Source organism: Anguilla anguilla, chromosome 4 (genome assembly GCF_013347855.1).
Source record: "Anguilla anguilla isolate fAngAng1 chromosome 4, fAngAng1.pri, whole genome shotgun sequence".
In the NCBI taxonomy this organism is placed as follows: Eukaryota; Metazoa; Chordata; class Actinopteri; order Anguilliformes; family Anguillidae; genus Anguilla; species Anguilla anguilla.
The window spans coordinates 20844030-20866267 of NC_049204.1; the positions used below are offsets into that span (position 1 = coordinate 20844030).

Below are 22238 nucleotides of genomic sequence, written 5' to 3' on the forward strand. Positions count from 1 at the left end.
GTTACCACTGATGGTGTCATAAATATAAATTTAATAATAGCCATGATACTAAGGTGCAGTGGGCATGTGTCTGCATTCGGTTGATTCCATATAATGGGCTTCCATTCCAGTTTCTCCATGTCTGGATTTTCCCAATGACTCAAGGTTGCCACAAACAACACGTGATACTTTAAAACTCGGTCTAGACAGCAGTGCAGTTCATCATCTGCTCCTGGTTCCATACAGTACCGATAAAGTCTGGTAAAGCCGATGTGACAACACCGAAATCAAAGTGCTCCAGAATTGAAGACCCCATAAAAATAGTCTAGGATGCGAGTTTAATGTCAAAATGAAATATTTAAAAAATATGGTACACAAGCTTATTTTAGCACCTGTCAAAGGGTTTGTTGAGGAAGTAAGGGACAGTTCTTGTACAAAGGACAAGCAAAGTGGCTACGTGGATTTTCCTCAACGACAACAGCATCTATCTGGTTGTGGGTGACATATCTCCCTTCTGAATCAGAGATGCACCTCTTGTACTATAGAGGTCCAGTATCTGGTTTTTCATTCTGTCTGAACAGCATTAGCTAATTAGCTGTTTAACTGTGTAATTGGTTAAGGGCAGGCTCACCATACATCTGGGGTGGGGGAGGGGGCTGTAATGGTACAAAGAGACCTACATAACCAGCTGGACTGCAGTCCTTAGGGACCAGAGTAGCACACCCCTTCTTTAAATGAATAACGCTCCATAGTACCAGTGGAATCATTTAAAATGCAACCTCCACTGCGTGTATCTGACCAATTAGGGCTCAAGAGCTGATATCTCTCTGGTATTTGGCTTGATTGAATTACTGACAAATTACACTAAAGTGTATTTTATTCCCATAAGATAACACATTCATATTTGCCCTACATATTTAACCACTATTACAATTTTGACTATGCAGGCATAGAGAAATTGCCTCTTTTTCTATGTCAACATACATTATTTAAATGACTGACACAGGCAAAATTGATCTGGACTGTAGTGTTTTTAGACCCTTAATTGCAGAGCATAATGTGCCATTTCCACTGTGTCCGTGAATTCTGCTGAAAACTTCCACATTTCCCACTTACAAATACAAAATTTGAAATGATCATTTGTCAAATAATTATTTGATATCAGGGATTGAAAAAGAATGCCCTGTTGCACTTTGCCTTATTTTATTTAATCTAGACTACAGTGCTAGGTTAGGATCACCTTTAGGAGATTTTATGCACTTTGCAAGTCATTTGTGAGCATTTTTAATACAATAAAATGATCATCCTCTCAGTCAATTGAGTAGCTGATCTCTGGAAGTACTAGACTGCTTGGTGGCCTGTGGTCCATGTCATTTTAGGTCTCTAACAGGCAAACTGTCTAATTCTCTTGAGCCCATTACTGCCTCTCAGAGACTGACAAGACAGACAGTTTCAGATGGCTTCCCAAATTACGGTGCGTATATTGAAGTTACACCAACCAATAGGATGGGATATGATGCACCAGCCATCCATGGCCTCTGTTGGCACACCTCAACTAGCGTGGATTATCGATCACACCTCAAACAGAGGATGTTGCAAAATCGAAAGAGCAGCATTCCACATTCATTCTCTCGTTGGGTTCTTTTTTTACTGCAGTGCGCACAAAACTAGCGTTGATTTCGGGGACGGAGATCAAACAATGGATGGTCATCAATCTCTGCCACCGTCTGCAGGCTGCATGGGGGAAGGGAGTGGGTCAAACGCTTTCTGCCTCGGATGAAGCCGCACCGACCGCTGGAGGAACAAAAACAGACACACACGCAAGCTTGTGCATGCACCATTGTCTTTGACATGAAAATAAACGTGCGTTTCAACATGTTCTCTCACAATATCGTAAGCACTATCGATATACAATTGTCACGGTACCTAACAAGTCGCCTAAAATAAATAAAATGGAAAACTAGCCTACACACACTGCAACCATACAGCGATCAAGATTTAGATTCAGTTTTATTTTCATTTCAATTTGTCAGATGCCAGGGTGCTGTAATTCAATTGCCTCGAGTGAGAAACGTTTTCTTTAATACTGAATTAAAATTACGTAATATAAAAACAGTGTATTCTACTAGCCGTCTGGATTTGACAATGGCCATCACTGAAACGAAAGTGAATCCCAATGGGGTCACGAGGCCAACGGTCTATCCAGCAGCATCAAACCCCACACTTGATGTGAGCTCATATGGTTTTAAACTACCTGGCTGAGAACAAAGCTGTTTTGCTCAGATGTTCAACACTGGAGGGGCTTGGGTTTTTGTTTATATTTGACTAGTAGGCTATTAGCCTGCAGTATCTTGAGAAAGAACACATTGATACCTGATCTTTCTCAAATTCCCATGCAAACTGTAGACTTCGGCGGCTAACCGTTGTAAAACATTATAGACATCAGCAGTGTTTCAAATTCATACAAACAAGAATGTAAAACGCAAATGATTGGGAACAGCGTTATAAATATACAGCAATAAAAGCAAATGCTCATTAACTTCAGAAGATCGTATGTGAGCGCTACGCTACGCGTTCCGCTCTCAAATTCCATCCCGCGTGTTCCACCGTTCACATTCGGTGGGAAGACCGTTAGCTATACTAGTAGGCTACTAAAGGATTTTAAATTTTTTTTATAAAATATATAAAATTAACGTAATAGCCTATCGTTCTATGAATACTTTAGCAGTTAATAACTTTGCATAAAATTCACAATTTTTAACATAATACATTTGAAGTAATTGGTGTACTAGCCTACGTAACTTCAACTTTTAGCTGCCAATAGTCATAGTACGCCGATCTCTGTTACCGCACCCCAGTACACTAATGTTTACCACGGCCGCGGTCAAGAGTGGGGACGTTCAGTCTGGGCGGGGTGTGGTGGCGGTGCCAGCCAATCAGACGCTTTTTTTCCTCAAGCAAAGACTAGATAAGTTGTGAGACCGTTAGCTAGTCTGGAGTAAGTGTGAATCAGAATGGATGCAGTACCCTGTTGTCTAGCACTAATGGTCCTGCTAGTTGGGACTGGGATGCAGGAAACTCACGGTAAGCGAGATGACTGACTTGAAAATTGCATTTTTGCTCACTGCTGTTGAGTTCGATTTCGGATCGTCCGTTGCTGCTCTTTGTTTCAAGAAAGCGTCTGCTCAAATACTCTTTTCAAAGATGGCGCAGGTCAGACAGAGCCGCGCTATCTGGAATGTTTATTGTTAGCTAGCCAGCTACCTAAGGGAATGTCCATGCGAAGAAGAGGAAAGGGCGACAGAAAGACCTAAAAGTCATTTACTTCTGACGGTGCTTCGGAAAAGTCAGAGATGAAAGCTGGTTTCATAAAGGACAAGTCACTTGCTTCCTACTGTGTACAAGTTTTGCTTGATTGATACACTCCGCTGAGCAGAAATTAAGTTGTCATCCAGTTTTGAGATGTATAGTTTATTGGCTTCAAGATAGCCAAAGGTCTCCAGACACGGTGGACACTGATTGGGAACTATATGTGGCGAATTAGCCATAGCCTGCGTGTTATTACACGAGGCAATTTCACTAACGCTAGTGGCCAAAAGAAATAATATTCCATATTGTAATTGTTCTGTTCGTTTACGTTTTTTAAATTCTAGAATGAACATTTTGTAGAATCTTGATTATGGTATATATGCAAAAAGGTTATCAGGCAAGTAACTTGCTAGGTGGTTACTTATTTTCGTAGCTGGCTGCTCTCCACTGTAGTAAGCAAGTTAAAACGTTACACACTGGACCAAGTCCGTGGAACTATCTAACGTTGTGTGAATAACTTCGTATGTGATGTTGCAAGCTTTCCCACGTTTAACGACCCGTAGCTAAGATAGCTACGTTTCTGGTCTTTGTATGAGTCGGGTCGCTTAACGTTACTTGTGGCTTGATGCGATAGACTTTAACACGATGGAAGGTAATTTTAGGTTGCCAGCTAGCCATTTCATCATAAACAAACGCAAAGGTTCCGAGCGTCATTTGCTAGATGGCTGACTAACTTCATTGGTTTGAGTATCTCAAGTATACGTTAGTTAAATTAGCTAGCTAGTGCTAACTATGTAGATAAGTTGGCTGCTTCCATTCTCAACATCGTTTAAAGTACTTACTGCGGACGATATTATAGCAGTAATGTTACCGTTAACCTGCTCACCAGTTAATTAACCACATCCGTTTTTCCAAGTGTACGAGCTAGCTACGGTCTTTTAAGTTAAAAATATATTAGATAATTAGCTTGAGTGACAAACCCCAACAAAGAGCGCTGATATGCGCATCACTTGATTGACAAGGTAACGTTAGCGCTGGTTACGATAGCGAATAGTGGCGCTTAGAAGATGCACTAATGTTGGCTACCTTGTTAGATACATTAATTTGTATCGTAGGTAGTGCCAACATTTCCATCTATTGTCTCGGAATATGACATTAAATATAGCTATTCCCTGTTAAATTGTATCGATAACCATGTAGAATGTAATCTGTTGGCGAGCACTGACGTTAATGTATAGCTTATTGTTGAGTTTGCTAGCTATTTGTAAGCAAATGCATGAATGAACTGATGGTTTTACTCCAAATGTAACGTTGGACTTGGATGCAGATGTTATACCTATAGATACATTAAAGTCATATTAACAGAATTTGAGATCGGTTTATGGGCAAATCATGTAGTTAAAATTTACTAGTGATAGATTCATGTAGAACAGTGGTTGCGCTCTCACCTGACAAAAAGTGAATTAATATGCTTGCGTTGAGAATGGGGTAAATATTTCCCTTGGAATGAACGCTTTTGAGTTGGGAACGGGATTCGCATATCCAGGCGACATGGAGCTGAAACCAAGCGAAATGATTTGCATTAGAATGTACTGAAATCAATACCACCGATGCTGAGAAGCTAGTGCTGTTGGATAAAAGAAACCTGACTCAAATTGAAGGTGCTGGGCGTGTGCACGTTTTTCTGCATTTGCTGAACTCCTGCTTAGCTGATGTCTACTATGTTTGACATTTTAGCACATTTTATAGCCAGCGCTAGGAAATGCAGTTACACACCCCAATATATGTGGAGCGGTGCTTCTATTTTTCATCAGTAATGCGTTGCAGTGTCTCCCATGGGAATTTTGAGAAACGATGATGGAACATTCAAATTTGGTGAGATTGTAAAAATGCAAACACGCGATGTAGGTCTTTGTATGTTCGTTTTTATCCCGAGACCCACACAAGCTCACTTTGTCACATTTGTGCAACCATGGGATGTCATTCTGAATGATTAAAAATCGGAAAAAATGGCAATTCTTCAGAGCCTTACCTTGGTTTACCCGCCTCGGATTGCCGCGTTACCTTGAACCACTCCTGTCAACACAATTTTTTTTTGTGTAGATTTCTCTGTAATAAAGACTGTGTACTGTGCACATATGAAATGATAAATTTGCCTCACACTGATGTAGCCCACGTCAGTGGTAGGTAGCTTACCTTTTGTTAAATAAAATCTAATAGTAAGCACAGTCAAACGATGGGAAATGAAGACTAAATCTCTATACCATTTTGTAATGGCGATTTATTGGATCCTTTTAAGATATTACTAACGTTTAACATGCGAATTTATCAAAATAAAGTGAAAGACAATAAATTAATTTTATTTGAAATTTATTATGTTGTAAAACGCAAATAACTGTTTGCAAGAATTTGTTAAACTGGTAGGGCTTTTCATCTTTGGTTTCAGTGTTTCTCTAATGAAATGATGATATTTGAATTCGGATAATGTGTTATTTGCAATGACATTCAATTTAAGTCGGTTCTTGTTTGTATTTACAATCCCAGTTTTTGCTTGGACATGATGTAAGCAACTGATATGGGGACAAAATGTGTTAGAGTAAGACCATTTTGTTGTATAAAACTGTTATTCTAACCGTCAAAATGAGATGAACTCTAATCAGTTGCTAACATGGGAAATCTGCATTATCATAAGCATGGTTAGCTTTATTCACGCTCTTACAAAATGAAATATTCACAGTATTTTTAAACTGCAACCATTTAATTCATGAAATGATTTCATGCAAATGTGTATCAGGTGCAGCACATCTTTAAGTACTCATATAGCTCCTCTGTGTCCATGCAGAAAGTAAATCATACCAATTCTGAAAGCAAACCATGAACACCAATGCTGACATGTTGACTCTTCAAAGAGTAACACAAGGGAAAAGGCCAGTCAATAGAGCTGTACTGCGTAATAACCAGAGGTCATGTTGGAATTACTTATCAACATTTCAATGCAGTATTGGCCTTGTCTCCAAGATGACTCTTCATATTTTCTGCAAGGTATGTTTGATACATAAAGTTTAACTAGGCTATACAGTAACTTTTGTTTTGGCTTTTTTTGTTGGAGAATCTGAAGTATTTATGACTTCATACTCTATTTTGTGCTTGTAGCTTTTTCAAACTTACGAAAGGCTTCGTGTTTACCTTAATTTTCTTTAGTCCCGTGTTTGAAATATTACAGCCGGCCAACATGGTTCAGAAGCTCTTTTAATGAAGTTAGTTTAGTCTCTAACTGTAATATCCCTGCTCTGTTTCATGCAAGTCATTTTTCACAATTGTTGTGTCCCTAAAAATAATACTTTCATCTGCAAGTCATTGCAGCGCCGTCGAATTGGCTGCATGGTGCATGTTGGGCTCATGTGCGATGGAGTCAATTTGCTTATTTCTAAGGACTGAGATGAGCTATGGCCCAGTTCATTTTCCACACAGTTCATCTACGATCATTCTCAGCATATACGGTGTAAATCGATTAATTTATTATGATGGATAAACTTACACTGCTTTTAAGTTACACAGTCATGGGAGGCTGAGGGTGCAAGAGAGTAGCATGTAGAGGATATGCAATGATAAATTGGCTCTACTTTTGAATTGAAACGTTTTACTGGATAGTTAGCTGGCTTGGTAAACCACAATGTTGTGTAGATAGTGCTGAGCAAGCAGTCCAATGTGCTGTTTTCATTGACTGCACTGATTTGTTTTTTTTTTTGTTGTACATTTTTTAATCGACGAATGTGTTTTTCTGCTTGTCAGAAATATGTAGGCTAGTTTGTAGGTGAGTGTTTTGTGAGCTGGTTCTTCGGAAGTGACGCACACTTCCTGTTTTGCTGCTTCTGTTGAGGAAACGTTGTTTATAGCCTACTTCTTGGCCCTGAATTAAAGTGTACCGTCCCTTCTAAATGTTTTAAACCAGGCTATGACGCTGGAATTCATTGGTAGCGTTGGGTATTTTCAAGTCACCAGCCGGCTTGTGTTATTAGCTATACGTGGCAATCTAGATGGCTTAACAAAATGTATTGGAACCTTGATCTTACATGAGCAGTTCAAAGGTAGCGTTAGGTTGGCAACCTTTTCTGAAATTACCCAGTTGGCTCCTGTCAGTGATATTGGATTAACACACACTCAACAGAAAGTTATTTGGCTAGTGCTAGCAATGACAGTTGCTGATATGGAGAAGGGGGGGAGGGAGGAGTGGGGCGGGAGATGAAAGGAAAATTGTGAAGGTTACCCTGCCATTCCCTAGCTGAACAGGGAAGGACATAATTCTGCTATGTGTATTGATGAAAAGGAAATGGCAATGTGTTCTGACATATATGATGAGTAATACACACACTTCTGCCAGGGTAGGGGTTGAGGAAGACACTGTAGAACTAGCACTTATTTGCTATGTGAGATTCTAATTGCTAGATTGTAAGTGTCAGTCTAGTTTCCACTCTAGAAGTAACAGCTGTGTTATTTGTTTATGGATGTCATTTAATTTGTTTTCATTTTGCTGCTTTGTTTGCATTTGTATCGCAAGTTCTTATCATGGAAAAATTAATTCTGGAATCAATTTTGTCAGCCTGTAGTTCATTGTAGCATTTCGGTAGAAGCAGATGGGATAGGACTTAGCTGTTTTAAAAGCTGTTTGCACTGGCTATGCTGAGGCCTACATGTATAAGTTGTGCTACTGAATTTATAAAGTCGGGGGTCTGGTTGATGTCACCACATCAGTTTCCCCAATTTAATGCCTTCGTGGTCTTGGGTGAAGTGAACATTCACCAGTTTACTTCTATAGAATTCCTTTCCCAATTCTTATTGTCTGAGGGACTCCCGTTGTGGTGTTAGCAGGATTCTCTGCTGAGTAACACATCAATGGGAAGGATGTTTACATAGTTCCACCCAGCAGAAAAGGAAAGCAGGCCTAATTTTGCTTCCCACTCTTGTTTTGACAGTACGTTCTCTCTAGGAAATTTCTCCTTGAGTGCTGATCTGAGTAGCTGCTACCTGTGGGAAGATTGCTGTGAAACGCGAGACATCCGTGCAGTGGCTGCATCGTGCTCTGGTGTGAATTGTCACAGGAGCCTCCTTTCGGCTTGTCGCAGTTTTCCGATTTCGTCGTCCCTTGGCCCCCCCCCCCCCCCTCTGCCAAACGCTAATCACGTGAGGAGCAGGTTTGACTAGGAGGTCGGGTCAGGACTCCGAAGGAGAAGGTCTGGGGGGGGGGCTTCGCGGGGTTCTGAAACCACGCCGACGAACAATGACTGATGAACCTTTGAGAGCGCATTCGGAAATGTAGCCACGTAAAAAGATCTCATCTCGCCCTTTCCGTTGCTTACTTAAAACCATATTTATTTTGTCTGTTTTATTTATTTTTTTTTCTTTTGCCGCAAACACAACATAATATTTTGGCACCAGTCCCAGCATTTAATTTGACAAAAATCCACAGAGCCTGTGGTGAGCGCTTGGAGTTTGGTCGATGGAAAACGGCCCAATTTCTTCCTTGTTTAAAATAAATAGTAAAATTCAATCATAAAACCCGAGGCAGTAAAAATGCCCCATATATATTCCTGCCAGTGCGTCCTTTGAAAAAGTCTTAAGCCCGCAGATGTTAATTTGCTGAAAGCTCCAGCGTGATAAAGAGGCCATATCTGGACATCGGGCGGGGAGAGAGGGGGTTGGGGGTCACGACTGGTGACATCTGCCAGAAAGGATCTTTTCCTGCTCCGTGGCCCACATGTGGTAAGCACAAAAGACCTGCATTAATTGCCTGGGGGGTGGGGGGGACTAGGTGGGACTGGCTGTGACCTATGGAAATGATTCCTGGTGTCCTGGTGAAGAGGCGAAGCTGAACACCATCTGTGTGTGTGTGTGTGTGCGTGCGTGTGCGTGTGTGTGTGTGCGCGTGCACCTGCGTGTGTGTGCACACGCACAAGCGTGTATGTGTGTGTGTGCATGTGTGTGTGCTCATGCATGCATTTGTGTGTGTGTGTGTGTGTGTACCCATGTGTGTGCGCGTACACACGCGTGCCTTCTTCCTCACGTGATTTCAAGGTAATGCTGAACGGGGAGCCAGCAGGCAGGCAGGGATTGTGGTTGCCAGGAGACGGAAGTAATTAATTCGCCCGCGCAGGGAGGCGATGAGCGAAGTGTTGAGGGCAACGCATTGATGAGGGGATCAATCACATGACCCAGCCTTCCCCCTTCCCCCACAATTTACTCCTTCCCCACCCCCACCTCCTGAATGCTAACTCTCAGGCAAAGCGCTTCTCCCTGCACTAGCCCCGCTGGGCGTGTGTGAGGATGAGGAGGGTGGCAGCTTGGGAAACAAAAGGGGGTGGGGGTGGTGGGGGTGGTGGGGAGGGGCGGGAGGGCGAGGCGAAGGTGCATCGGTTGCGGGGAATGCGCGGGTCACGTGACACGCGCTCACACGCGGCGTGGCAGAAGGGGAGCTCTGCGCTCTTTGTGCGCGGTGCAGCCACGCTCCGCTCCTTTGTCTGCCCGTCTCTCTCGCGCGCGGAGCCAGTCCCGTCCGCGCGGGAGCCGCAGAGCTGAGATCGTCTCCCGGACGATCCTCAAATGCCCCTCGCTAGATTACGCTCTTCTGGCTGTTTGCTCAGATGCCAGCGTTTCCGTTCCACCGTGTTCAGGCTGTTATGTATTTAAACAGCGCATTAGCATCTGTCTCTTTCATCCGAGGGGAAGAGAGTTGTGCTCCACTGAAAAGTCATTGATGCAGAAATAAGCCCCGCGAGCTAAAACAGGAATATTAGTGCAGTTCCCCCCCCCCCTCCCCCTCAGTAAGATTAGCACCCATGGTGAGGAATAGTGCGGTCTGTCTCTTCTGAGAACGCGTTGGGAATGCATTGGCGAGTGCTTGGAAGGTCTGTGTTTGTTCGGCAGACCTGCGCCCTCGACGGGGTCTTCCGTGTGAGAGACGCCGCTCCTGCCCGAGCCGCTGTCGTGTTTCTTTGGGATCTCTTCGCATCAGCGAGTCTCCTCGCGGTTCCGGCGCTTTTAAATAAAATATGGATTCATTAGCGGGGAGAAATTGCTCTGCCTCCGGCGAAGATCGGTTCCATCGAGCGGAGAGCGGCGAACGAGGCCACGCCCGACCTTCCCTCCGTCAGCCGGCGAGGCTGAGCGGCTCTGGCCCTGACCGTCTGAGCCCCGAAAGGAACCCGAGCACGCCGCGCTGCGGTCTCCTCAGACCAGGGCTGGGGAGACCTCGTACGACCCCCCCCCCCCCCCCAAACCGGAGGGGGAGGCGCTGGGGAAACGGGTGCTGGGACCTCCCCCCCCCTAAACTCCGCCCGTTCCGTCCCATCGTCCGCTCGACCTGGCACGGGCCGACGAGGGTTTTGGGAGCTCGTCTCGCATGCCTCTTAATTACGGAGGCGGCCAAGGGGCTGCTTTGGGTTGGCCATCCTTAACGGGAAGAGGACAGCACACTGCTTGCCCCTTCATTTTGATATTTCATTTTAACGATTCTTTGGAGAATTACGCACAAAGATTCAGTTTTCTCTTCTTTTTTTTGTGCGTAGTAATCCTTGAGTTCCGAACTCCCGCTGCCACTGAACAGTACTCCTCTATTGAATGCGAGATAATTAAATTACTGCATTAGAGGTCGCAGGCCCAGGCTTCTAAGATGTGAAATCCAATTGCTATTGATTTGTGAAATTTGAGCCATTGTCTTGGTGTGCTGTGCTTGGCGCTATTGAATTAGTCTTTTGAGGCTTTTCATTTGCCGTCTCTTTAGAGCCCACGATGCAACAGGACCTTGAACCCTGGCCTTTCTGGCTACAGTCGCGCTGTGGAATAGCGGCGCACTAAGAGGCTCGTGGGTATTTTCATCGAGGAGCCCAACGTGCCCGCGAAGCATGACTGTGATCTGTGTCTGTTGATCTGATATTTGAACATATCTATTCATACACTGTCTTCATGTGATCTTGCTCTATTACTGATGAAGATCACACACCCATAAATCATTAAATGAATTTAATTTAAACATTGTTATATATACATGTTCCTATATCAAAGAAATTTACATGGGCCTAAATTGTTAATCGCATAGGCTATATGGAAACGAACATACGATTGTAAAATGGACTCATATGAGACTGGTGGCTGCTGTTTTGCTTTGAGGAAACGGTCCGCTCAAACGCCTCTCCCTCACTGAAAAGGCGAAAGACCGTTAAAGGAGAGTGTTTTCCGTTTGGTCGGATTCCTCCGCAGAACCGTGTTCTCCCCATCGGGTGCTGTCCAGAGCTTCGGCTTCAGAAGTTTAGCGAGTCGTGTGTGTGTGTGTTCACACAAGTGAAAAGTGTGTGGCTCAAAACATACTGGTCAGACTGCAGTTACAGCAGGTGGCTCGAGGTCGTATTTTATGTCTGTTTTATTCGCCGGGTCACGTCTGTTCATCTGTCTCCCAGCCGGTTCTGCGCTCCGTCCTAATCTGCATAGGGTTTTAAAATCCTGACCTTCCCCACACATCATTAAGCACTTTAGCCCTAAGCAGGAAATGCAATTTTTCCTGCTTGCAGTACCTGCAGTTATCAAAATTGAATTAGAACTTTCTCATGCTGTCGGTCTTTTCCTCTGTGTCTTGCGCTTTTGTCAAAAGTTTCGTCATAACAGTGTTTTGGCACGTTGATTGGTGGGGGTGGGGGGGGGGGGGGGGGGGAATAAAACTAAAAATGTAGCACAGGCATGGGTTCAGGCGCCCTGTCAGTCAGTAGCTAGTAAGTACAGAAATTGCAGCTACTAAGTGTTTCATGTTGCGAGCCAACAGTTCTTGCTTTAGGATTTTCTTTTTGTCCCACTGTTGCTTGCAGATCCCTTTCAAGTTCGTAAATATTCTTGGGTCTTCTTAAGTGCAAGACTTTCAAAAGTCTGGGGTCCGTAAAGGCCATTCCCACACCTTAACCTTTCGTTCCTTTAAGCAGTTTGTGGATGATGTTGAAATTCTCAGTTTCAATTTCTTCCCTGGCTCTGGGATATTAGCGTTTGGGATTTGTTGATATTTCGCTGAACTCTTTCTTCCTTCCACCAGCATGATATCTTCTGTGCCGCTGGCTGCCACACAGCCCCAAAACAGAATAGATCCACCCACGTGCTTAATGGTTGGCAAGGTGTTCTCCTCTTCAAATTCTTCCCGTTTTTCCCCAAATGTGGGCTGTCTTTGGTGGTAGTGGCCAGAGAGTTACATTTTTGTTCCATCAGTCCACAACACTTTGTTCCAAAAAGTCTGTCTTCTCTATGTGTTGTTGCCTACTTCAGATGTCTACTTTCGGGATGAAATCACAGGAAAGGGTTCTTTCTGACAAATCATTTTTCTTGACTTCAACAGTTCCCTTTAACTTCCATTTCTTAATTACGTTTCTGACTGTGCAAATTCCCAGGTGGAAGCATTTAGCAATCTCCATATAGCCTTCCCCTCCTTTTGTAAGAGCCAAGTCCACGGTCAGCTGCTTGAAAGACTCCATGTTTGTTGAGTTGGCACAACATCCTGGGAGGTTAGAACGGTCAGTCAGAGCCTTTATTAAGCTGTGGAATTGTGTTTATCTGGCTTTAATTTCAGACCAAACCAAGTTTTGAGATCTGAAGAAACCTGTTAATGGGTCAGCTGGAAGGGTGGCTGAACCATTGCACATTCCACATTTACTGTTTTATACCAATTTATTTCTCAAGCTGTTAAAATCAGAAAATAAATAGTGCTTGTGCCTTTAGAATTTGCAGAAATATAGCCTTTTAAAGTTTGTACACTGTAGCCATTGTGTTTTAACATCTTTTCACTTAAAGATTCAATAAAAGATGGAATTTGACCAGGGATGCCCAAGCTTTTGCATACCCCTGTATAGCTGTGTTAATGCGTCTGCGGCTTTGTCTCGTATGCTAACCTGTGGCCTGACGACAAGTTCCTCATGTCTATCTTTGACTTTAAATGAATCTGGGCCAGCGGGTGAACTGCATTAGTGACTACTGCAGCCAAGGCTCTTCACACCGAGAAAGGCTCCCACAGTCATAAGAGAAGTGAAATAAGTGGAACGTTTTGATCGTTGGCTAAACACCTTTGCAGTGAAAACGCAAAGCGAGGCGTCCATGACTACGAATCGACTAGATTGCGTTCACAAAATGTCAGTTGATATTTTGGTAGGTGCGTGCGCGTGTGTGCTCGTGCAGGCGCGTGCGTTTCTGCACATCAGCAGATGAAAATATGAATTATGGTTCTTGTAGTGTTTCTCCTCCTCGGCTCAGCCCTTTCTTGGAACCTGAACAAAGCGCGCCACACACTCAGCGTGGAGCCCACGGCGCCGCCGCCCCTTTCCGTGTAAAAATAATGAGATCATTTTATTCAGATGCTCTCATTACACCAGGTTCCCCCGCCGGCTTATTACTGTGAATAATGTGTAATGAAGAGGCTCTGCGCCGTGAGCGAGAGTGCGCCGGCTTTAGCGCGGAGCTAGGATTCGGGTTCGGGGCTGTGTGACAGGTCGGCGCCGAACGCCTGCCCTCCCCGTTTTTAAACGAGGCCCACCCTGACCCATGCCCCCCCCGCCACCCTGCGGCTGCCTAACTGCGCGCCCAGGGAGGGGCAGGGGGGAGGGGGCGGGGGGGAGGGTGTCAGAGGGAACGCATCCCGCGGCCCGGTGAAAGGATGAGTAACGGCGGGCTGTCTGTGAAGGTGTAAAGGGATCTCGCTGGATCCCTGGAAGGAGACCACCTCTTTCCCTAGAGTTTTGGGGGGGTGGTGGGGTGGGGGGTGCGAGGGGCAGCAGCAGAATCATTTGGGTATGGTGTTAGCTGAAGTGTTAGCTGAATGGTCACATTTGGTAACTTTCTTTTACGCACATGAATCAGAGTCCACTGTAATGACATCAAAGCAACAGGCCATCATGTTGAATGCTGCTGTTCACATTTATTCCCCCCATGAAGTCGTGGCGTATTAAGTGTTTTAAGCGTCTTGGTGTCCTGGGTGTGTGCTGCTAGATCGTTTTTAGTTTGCCAACGGACAACTGAACACAGGTTTATGGAATTAACTATGTGGCTGGCCTGCTACAGAATACATCCAAGATTGTATATTTTTTTTGATAAATATATACAAAGGCTAGCTAACAATTAGATATACCCAACACTGTTATTGGTAGCCAGTATTGCTGCCTACGTCAGATCTCAAAATGGTGTTCCCCTGTCCTTGCACATGATTTGTGTGCTTGTCTTTGTTTGTCCTCTTAGCCAAAAATGGAAAGTGTGCAACATGAAATTTGCTCATCAATTAATTCTGCTGCTGCTGCCTTTTGTGGCTAAAGAATAGCGGTATCATGGCCTATTTTGTGTGTTGATACACAAGCCACATCACCCAAATTGTTTCCCAGCTTACTATTACAATTAGCCTATAGGTTTTGCATGTCAATACAGAGCCCCCCCCCTACGGGATTGAATGGCAGAGTGCATGTACCTGCATTATCAAAATTCAGCACATTTTTTCCCCCCTCTTTTTTTTTTTCATATTTTTATTGCTTAGAAAATGACTAGTCCTGCATTAATGTGACCTTTGTACTGTTTTGTAATGCTCATTGTTGTTGAAGTAAACACCCTTTTAGAAAATCGATTCTCACATCTTGTAGTGGCTACATTCTTGTACCTTCGGTTTTGCTGAAATGTTTCCAGGCGATGCTGTAATTTCCTGATGTGTACAGAGAGAGTACGTGCCTGATTTTGAGATGACTCCCTTTGTCTAGTGTCTCTGGTTTATCCCATGAATTCAGCCATTCATATCAGTTCAGAAAGGTAAACGTTCATAGGTAATGTTTTGTTTCATTTGTTGCATTGTGCATCAGTGCTGCTCAACCCACACAGGCAGTTTAAGTGCCTCTTCTTGCCCTTTGGTGTTGCAAGTCATCTGTCCACTTCATTTTGCGCTCTGACAGACTTCTCAGTTTGCTGACCCCATCCGAAAATAGTCCTGGCGTTGAGGCCACGGTCCTCGCTGCCCTTTCAAAAGCAGCCTTCCGCAGAATTGCCGTCCGCCCCAGCTTTCACCCCCCCCCCCCCCCCCCCCCCCCCCCCAAGCTTTCTCTTCAGGGTGATGTCAATATATTTAAAGCTGCCGCGTTCAGCAGGGGAAACCGATACAGGAGTGCTGTCTGCACCCAGCCCCCATGCCTTCACTTTCGCTGTCAGCGCGCGTTAGCTTCATTGGTTTTGTCCTCAGATCCCCGGCTTTGTTGTTTCGGTGATGGAGACTGGCAGCGGGAGCCGCGGCTTGGAAGGCCAGCGAGGGCGCTCGTTATTCCCGCCCCGCCCTGGCTCAGCCCGCCCTGTCCCAGAGCGCTGAGGGGAGCGCTAGCGTGCCCTCTTTTTACGAGGGGGGAGAGCGCGTCACCGCTGCCGAGCTGCGGGGCGACGGAGAGGAGTCCGCTCCCTTCTGGCTAATTACTCAGCCGGCGCGTCTCACGCAGAGCTGCGCTTCTGACAGAAAAGGCGCGTTGTTGTGATAAGCACGCGAAAGCTATCGTGGCGCGCTCGTTTCGCAGGGCTGTTCGAAACTGCGCTCGTGGTCAAAATAGTCTCTTTGAGCTGTCTGTGAAGAGCTCTGATTTGACGTGCTGGCGCTGGTGTTCTGAGTCTCAGACTGAGAAAATAGGGCTTTGAGAAATCAGACCGCTTTTTGGTTCCCCGCTTTACATGCGGGTCTTATCTGAGGGTATGCTTATCAGCAGCGGAATCTTCCGGTAAGGATAACGCTGTAATGTGTAACACAGTTACGCGGCGCGATGGCGGAGCGATGGCGTGTGTTCTGCTTCCACCGGCTCCAGAGCGCGCTGTGCTTGCAGCGGGGCGGCGAGTTCAGGCGTCCGCTTGGTATGCAGGCAGGTACGGAGGGATCAGCCCCCTCCTCCCTCCTCCCTCCCCTGGAGTGGTGCCAGCAGGTCATTTTTAACATCAGTCCTGGAAAACAAGAGCACTTTAGAGAGTGAGGGCAGCTGAGGGGGGGGGTTAGCTCAGGTCTGAGCTGAATCTGAAACTACCCACAATCCATTTCTGTTGAGCTGCAGCGCAGAGCTGTTCTGCTGGAGCGGTTTCGAGGCGCCCGTGTGGGCTCCACATTGTATTAATGTTCTGTGACGTGCATGCAGCGTTCACATTGGGTATTTGTGTGTTTGAGTAAATATGGTGATTGGGGGGAAAAATATCTGCACGCATGAATCAAAAGTATTTATCCGAAAGTCATGCAATATGTTCAAAGGAAAAACGAACTGTTTTGTGCAAAGAAGAAAGTTTCACTTTTTCAGGATAACTGAAAGGAACGTTGTCATTTTTTGTTTAGCTGATGTTAGTCGTTCACCATGAGTCAGTGCCTCAAATGTGTGTTTGTTCCTTCTAGCCCTATACATTGGAATAATTTGTAAAATGTTATTAAAATATTCAAACATTTAATTGGGTTCTATTACTCAAAATGCAGTACAGCCAGCTGCTTACTGCGCGCTTGACCAGAGCATGATGTGTGTATTGCACGGTGGAGGAGACATCGCTTTTATAACCCGAGAGTATCTGACTGTTTACTTTTCATTTAGAGGTTTATCCCCCCCCCCCCCCTCCACTGATAAGATACCTCAGTTGCTATTCTTGCTGTATGGCCCTTATTCATTATAATCCTTTATCGACTATTTAAAATGTTATGTTTATCCCCCCCAAAAATAGCTAAAATGGCTTCTTGGGCTCTTGCTTCACAGCAGCATCATTCTGAAAGCGATGACAAAAGCTAGGGGGGATAAAAGCTGGCTACCTTTTTGCATGCACCCTCTGCAGTCCATGCCTCTGGCTTTCAGCGTGTTATTTTCAGACCTGCTTTCATGACATTCTGACAGACGTTTCGTGACGGAAATTGCATTCCTGTGTGAGGGCCGCTCTGGTAGGACGTCACCTGAAACCGTGACCTTTATCAGACTGCTCTTCCACATTAGAGAGATAAAGGACGTCCATTTTAGAGGAGGCCAGGACCGTAACAATTAAGCCTGTCTTGCATCAGCCCAGCTGATTGATGGGATGATGAAATGGCACTTGGGAACGTTTGCTAATGCACGGCTAATGCCTCCTTTGTTGCATATGGGTATTGGCGAAGTTTCAATTTGATCATTCAGTTCTGTGTTTGGGGCCTTAAAATGGAGGATCATTGTGATGTTATTGATGCTGTCTTAGCTTTCCAGGATTTTATTTATTAGACTCTCGCTGTAGTCAAGTCTAACTGTAGTCAAATCTGAAACATCTTATAGGACAAGGTCCTAATGTCCTTTACTGATTGGCCAATTAGTTTTACCGATTTCTGAGCTTGCCGCTCATCAGCCTGTTGTTGCCATTGGACGTGGCTGGAGTAGGCATATTTTATGCATTTTGTAATTAAGATAAATTGATGCAAGCTGCATTAATCCATCTGTTTTCCTGCAGATCGCACCCTCAATACAGTTTTCGAATCAATACAAACATCTCAACTCTCAACCAAATTGAATATCACTGTGCCTGAGATCAATACACCTGTGATTTGAGGGTACAGCACAGAGTCCTGTTAATCTGGCTGCTCCTTGTTCATTGTGGTGAGCACTTTTCTTTTTTTTTTTTTTTTTTTTTCCTCCTGTTGGGAGTACTGGCACCGTGATTGGCTGGCTCATCATGACTCTTATCCTTCACAATAGCGCAGTTATGCCGAGATCCACCTCGCATCATTTCATTGATTTTGAGCATTAAGCAGTTCTGTCATTCAGCACCATGTAAGCATTATTTCCCCTTGGCACGCCTCACTAAAGGGCCTGGTACTTTGCGCACATGTGCGTCACACGTAAGCTGGAGGCTCCGTTTGGGCGCGTAGCGCGGTGCGGTACACTTTGTCCATCCCCGCTTGGAGTGCGCGGTCGCTGTGAACGTGTTGGGCTGGTCGTTGTTCCCGCGCCTCTGTGGGAGGATCCTCGGGGCCTTTACGAGGGGAGAGTCTCATCTGCCATTAGGCGCGGAGCGGCGGGGGGTTTGCGCTGGAGCCGTGCGCCGCTCGATCGTAGCCTAGCTACCGCGCGGAGCTTAATGGGTGTTAAAGCGGGAAGCTTGTGCTCTGTCCTCGGGAGGAGGAGGAGGAGGAGGAGGGCCCGTCTGCAGCCTCTATACACCCCCCCCCCCCCCACACCTCGCTAACCTCGTGCTAATGCAGTGAGCGTACGGGGCTGAAAACTCTCACGCCTCCCTCCCTCAGAAGGACTGTGCTTAGCACCCCTGCCGCTGCCCTGCTGTGTCGGCTGAGTGTGGATTATTGTACCTCGCTCCGGACCTGTACATCCCTCCTTCCTCTCTGGCCCTGGGCTCCGGGCTGCACGGGATTTACTGTTGGGCATCACAAGAGTATGTAGCTGGCATGCTCAAATCACCCTTTGTGCCAGGACTGATTTACACCTGGCACACCGGGGGGGGGGGGGGGGAATCAGGCCAATCCGTGACCTTATGGGGCTGTGGAATATCAGGCAGAAGAGCACCTGCAGTACTACTGGCATTGATGGACAGATCTGAGCATCTCTGGAATATAGGCTCTCCACTGATCTGTATGTTCCTCGCATGGGCTGGTGGCAGACACAGAGGTGGGGAACGGCTCACTGAAAGGAGATAAAGATCAGTGGATCTGTGTGGAAGTTCTCTGTGCAAATTGGCCACTAGCAATCCTCTCCCTTTTCCAGTGCCTCTCTAATGAGCCCGACAGCTCTGGGCAGAACCGTGGGCCTTAAAACAAGAGCGTTGATTGAAACGGGAAAAATACTTTCACTGTCATTTCAGCTACTGGAAGATTTGACGGGTTTATTTGTGAGCCTTGCACTTAAAAAATAAAATAAAATAAATAAATAAATAATAATGGTCTTCTCACTCGTGTTGAAAACCAGCCAAACAAATGTCCTGTTAAAGCACTGTTCTAGTGTGTAGAAGGGCCCCATGGTCAGGTATCTCTAAGGGCACTGTTGTAGTGTGTAGAAGGGCCCCATGGTCAGGTATCTCTTAAGGCACTGTTCTAGTGCGTGTGTGCCAACTCCACAGTGACACACGATTGGCTTTAGCAAGGGTTCCCTTCGCTACTGAATGTGCACCAGCGACTCCCACTGGCCAGTATTGTGAGCTGCACCTGACACGTCTTCCTCTGACTCACGTCTGTGTCAGCCCGACTTGCAAATTGTGGCGGGATAGGGGGTGGCTGATACCTGGCTGCAGATGATCGCACATGCTTGCAATGAGCAATGTAGTGTGACCATGACTGGGAATATCAAATTGGGGTAAAAAAAAAAAGGGGCAGAGCATTAAAAATAACTAAAAGCCAATTGCCCATAGCAGTTGCTATGGTTTGTAGTTTTTCTTCTCTTGCTCTTGGTTTTGAAATGTTGCAGTTTTTCCAGCGATAGTTCCAAAGGATTCCTCTTGTATGTGGCACTGTGGAATCATGGGAGGGCGAGAACAGGCTTGCAGACTGTATCTCTGTTTTTTTTCTCATTGATCCGAGTGGCTCTGCCTTTTTAATGAGCTGGATCTGCTACTGCAGTGGGTTGCCTAACTGGAATTTGGGAGAGAACCATCTGCTGTGGTTTAGTGGGTCCTCTGGGCTAGCAGTGTAGCATGATGGTTTTAGAACAGCCTTCATATCTATCGAAGTTGCAGAATTGGTATGCTGGGTGAGGAGCCATCATTGTACCCAGGATGCTTAACGTGAGTTGCTTCAATAGATGTCTTGCTGTGTGCATTATAAAGTAAGTTATCCGGGCTAATTGCGTTCGTTAAGACACCCAGAATTAGGCAGTGACAGTGGGACCCGCTCTGCCGTTCCAGAGGGAAGAGGGGATGATGGGAGATAAACAGAGGAGGCGCGCAGTCTGGGGAGCACAGAGGAGGTGCGTAGTGTGAGGTGCAGAGAGGAGGCGCGCAGTCTGGGGAGCACAGAGGAGGCGCGTAGTGTGAGGTGCCGATGCGTTTCGTTCATTTGGCCACGCGTACCTCCAGGCCACGGAGTTGGGCTGTGCGAGGCTGAATGTGAATGCTTCTGAGCCAGCGGCGGTCGCGGCGTCTTCCTCCACGCGTACGGCTAGCATTAACCGGTTAGGCTGAGATTGCACTTGGCCGGCGAGGTTGCCTAGCAGAGCCGCATGTGGTGTAGCGGTTGGAGCCAGCGGCCTGCTGGTTTCTGTTGCTACTCTGAGCATAATTTATCAATTAAAGGAGCCGATTACACAATTAACCCAGCTGTCCTGGTTTCTCCAGTCTGAACTGCTTTCTGATTTTAAGGTGAAAGCCAAAAACCGGTAGACACTGCAGCCCACCAGGATAAGGGCTAAGAACCCTCGAGTGAGACCATCAGCAGCTGTAGGATCTGATGGCTTTTGGAAGCTTGGTACATGGATTGTACATGTATATAGCAAGGTGCACTATGACCAAAAGTATCTGGACGCCCCTTGGTCTGGGGCTGTTTTTTATGGTTTGGGCTAGGACCCTTAGTTCTTGCAAAGGCAAATCTTAATGCTACAGCATAGAATCACATTCTAGACGATTCTGTGCTTCCTCAACAGTTTGGGCAAGGTCCTTTCCTGTTTCAGCATGACAATGCCCCTGGGTACAAAAAGGTCCATATGGTTTTGTCAAGATCGGTTAGGAAGAACTTGACTGGCTTACACAGTGCCCTGACCTCAACCCCATCCAACACCTTTGGGATCTGTTGGAAAGCCAGTTGCAAGCCAGGGCTAATCATCCAATCAGTGCCTGACCTCACTAATGCTCATCTGGATGAATGGAAGCAAATCCCTGCAGCAGTGCTCCAACATCTAGTAGCCTATAAAGCCTTCCCAGAAGAGCTGAGGTTCTTATAGCAACAAAGGGTGGACCAACTCCATATTAATGCCCATAATTTTGGATGAGATGTTGGATGTTCAGTGTCTACATACTTTTGGCCATTTAGTGTACATTACCGCATAGGTTTTTTTTTTTTTTTTTTTTTTAAATGAAGCCGAAGTGATCATGTTCATGAATGCAGTTAAAGGCTATCAGAAAAATAGCTTTCTCTTACATAGATGGTAAATGGTAAATGGACTGCATTTATATAGCGCTTTTATCCAAAGCGCTTTACAATTGATGCCTCTCATTCGCCAGAGCAGTTAGGGGTTAGGTGTCTTGCTCAAGGACACTTCGACACGCCACTTTATCTGTCTTCTAAGAGTCTTTCTGAAAGCTCTGCTTTTTCTTTCGCTTGCTATTCCATTCCTTCCTTTGCCTTTTCTTAGATTTAACCGGAACTTTACGATTCACATTTCAAAAGTACTTCAAACATTCTTTGTTTCCTTAAAAAATAATTTGTCAAACTGACTCATCATTCAAGGTCGATTCATTATCCTGTTTCTGTTTTTTTTGAAAACTGGATCAGGGTTCTGATGAAATTTGTTTTGAGCCTCCACAAAGGATACCTACACATTGCACATCTCTTCTGTTGGTGTCGGTCTTGGAGCTTAGCTTTTTTTTCAGTCAATGCTGTTTAAAGCCAAATAATATAGCAATAAAATGGCAATTTGGCATTGAAATAAATATGTGATTTCTGTATTTATGAATGTGCTGTGTTTATAAAAAAAAAAAGCCTAATTTAATTCATGATCACATTTTACAAATTACAGTCAGACCAGCTTTCAGAATAAGCTGCTTATTATAAAAATAATATTGGTCATAATGGGCATAGCCCTGGGTACTAGAAATTAATTTAGTGAGCGAATTTAGGAAATGTTTGCAGCAGCAACTGAAATAAGTGTGTGTGCGTGTGTGTGCGCGTGTGTGTGTATTTGAGTACGCATTACGCGCTCGTGTGTGAGCAGTAGTGAAATGGGCGGGAGATGGAGCCCACAGCCGGTGGGCTAACTGCGGTTCTCCATTAGCGT

General features: G+C 45.3%; 1 protein-coding gene across 1 annotated transcript in view; it reads left to right on the plus strand.

The window, feature by feature from the left end:
• The first annotated feature begins 2911 nt into the window (after positions 1-2911).
• LOC118226069 (TGF-beta receptor type-1-like) overlaps positions 2912-22238 on the plus strand; it is a 44109-nt gene continuing 24782 nt past the window's right edge. The window contains exon 1 of the mRNA XM_035415322.1: positions 2912-3063. Coding sequence (XP_035271213.1) covers positions 2994-3063 — 70 coding nt within the window. The 5' untranslated portion in view covers positions 2912-2993. The remainder of the gene's footprint in view (positions 3064-22238) is intronic.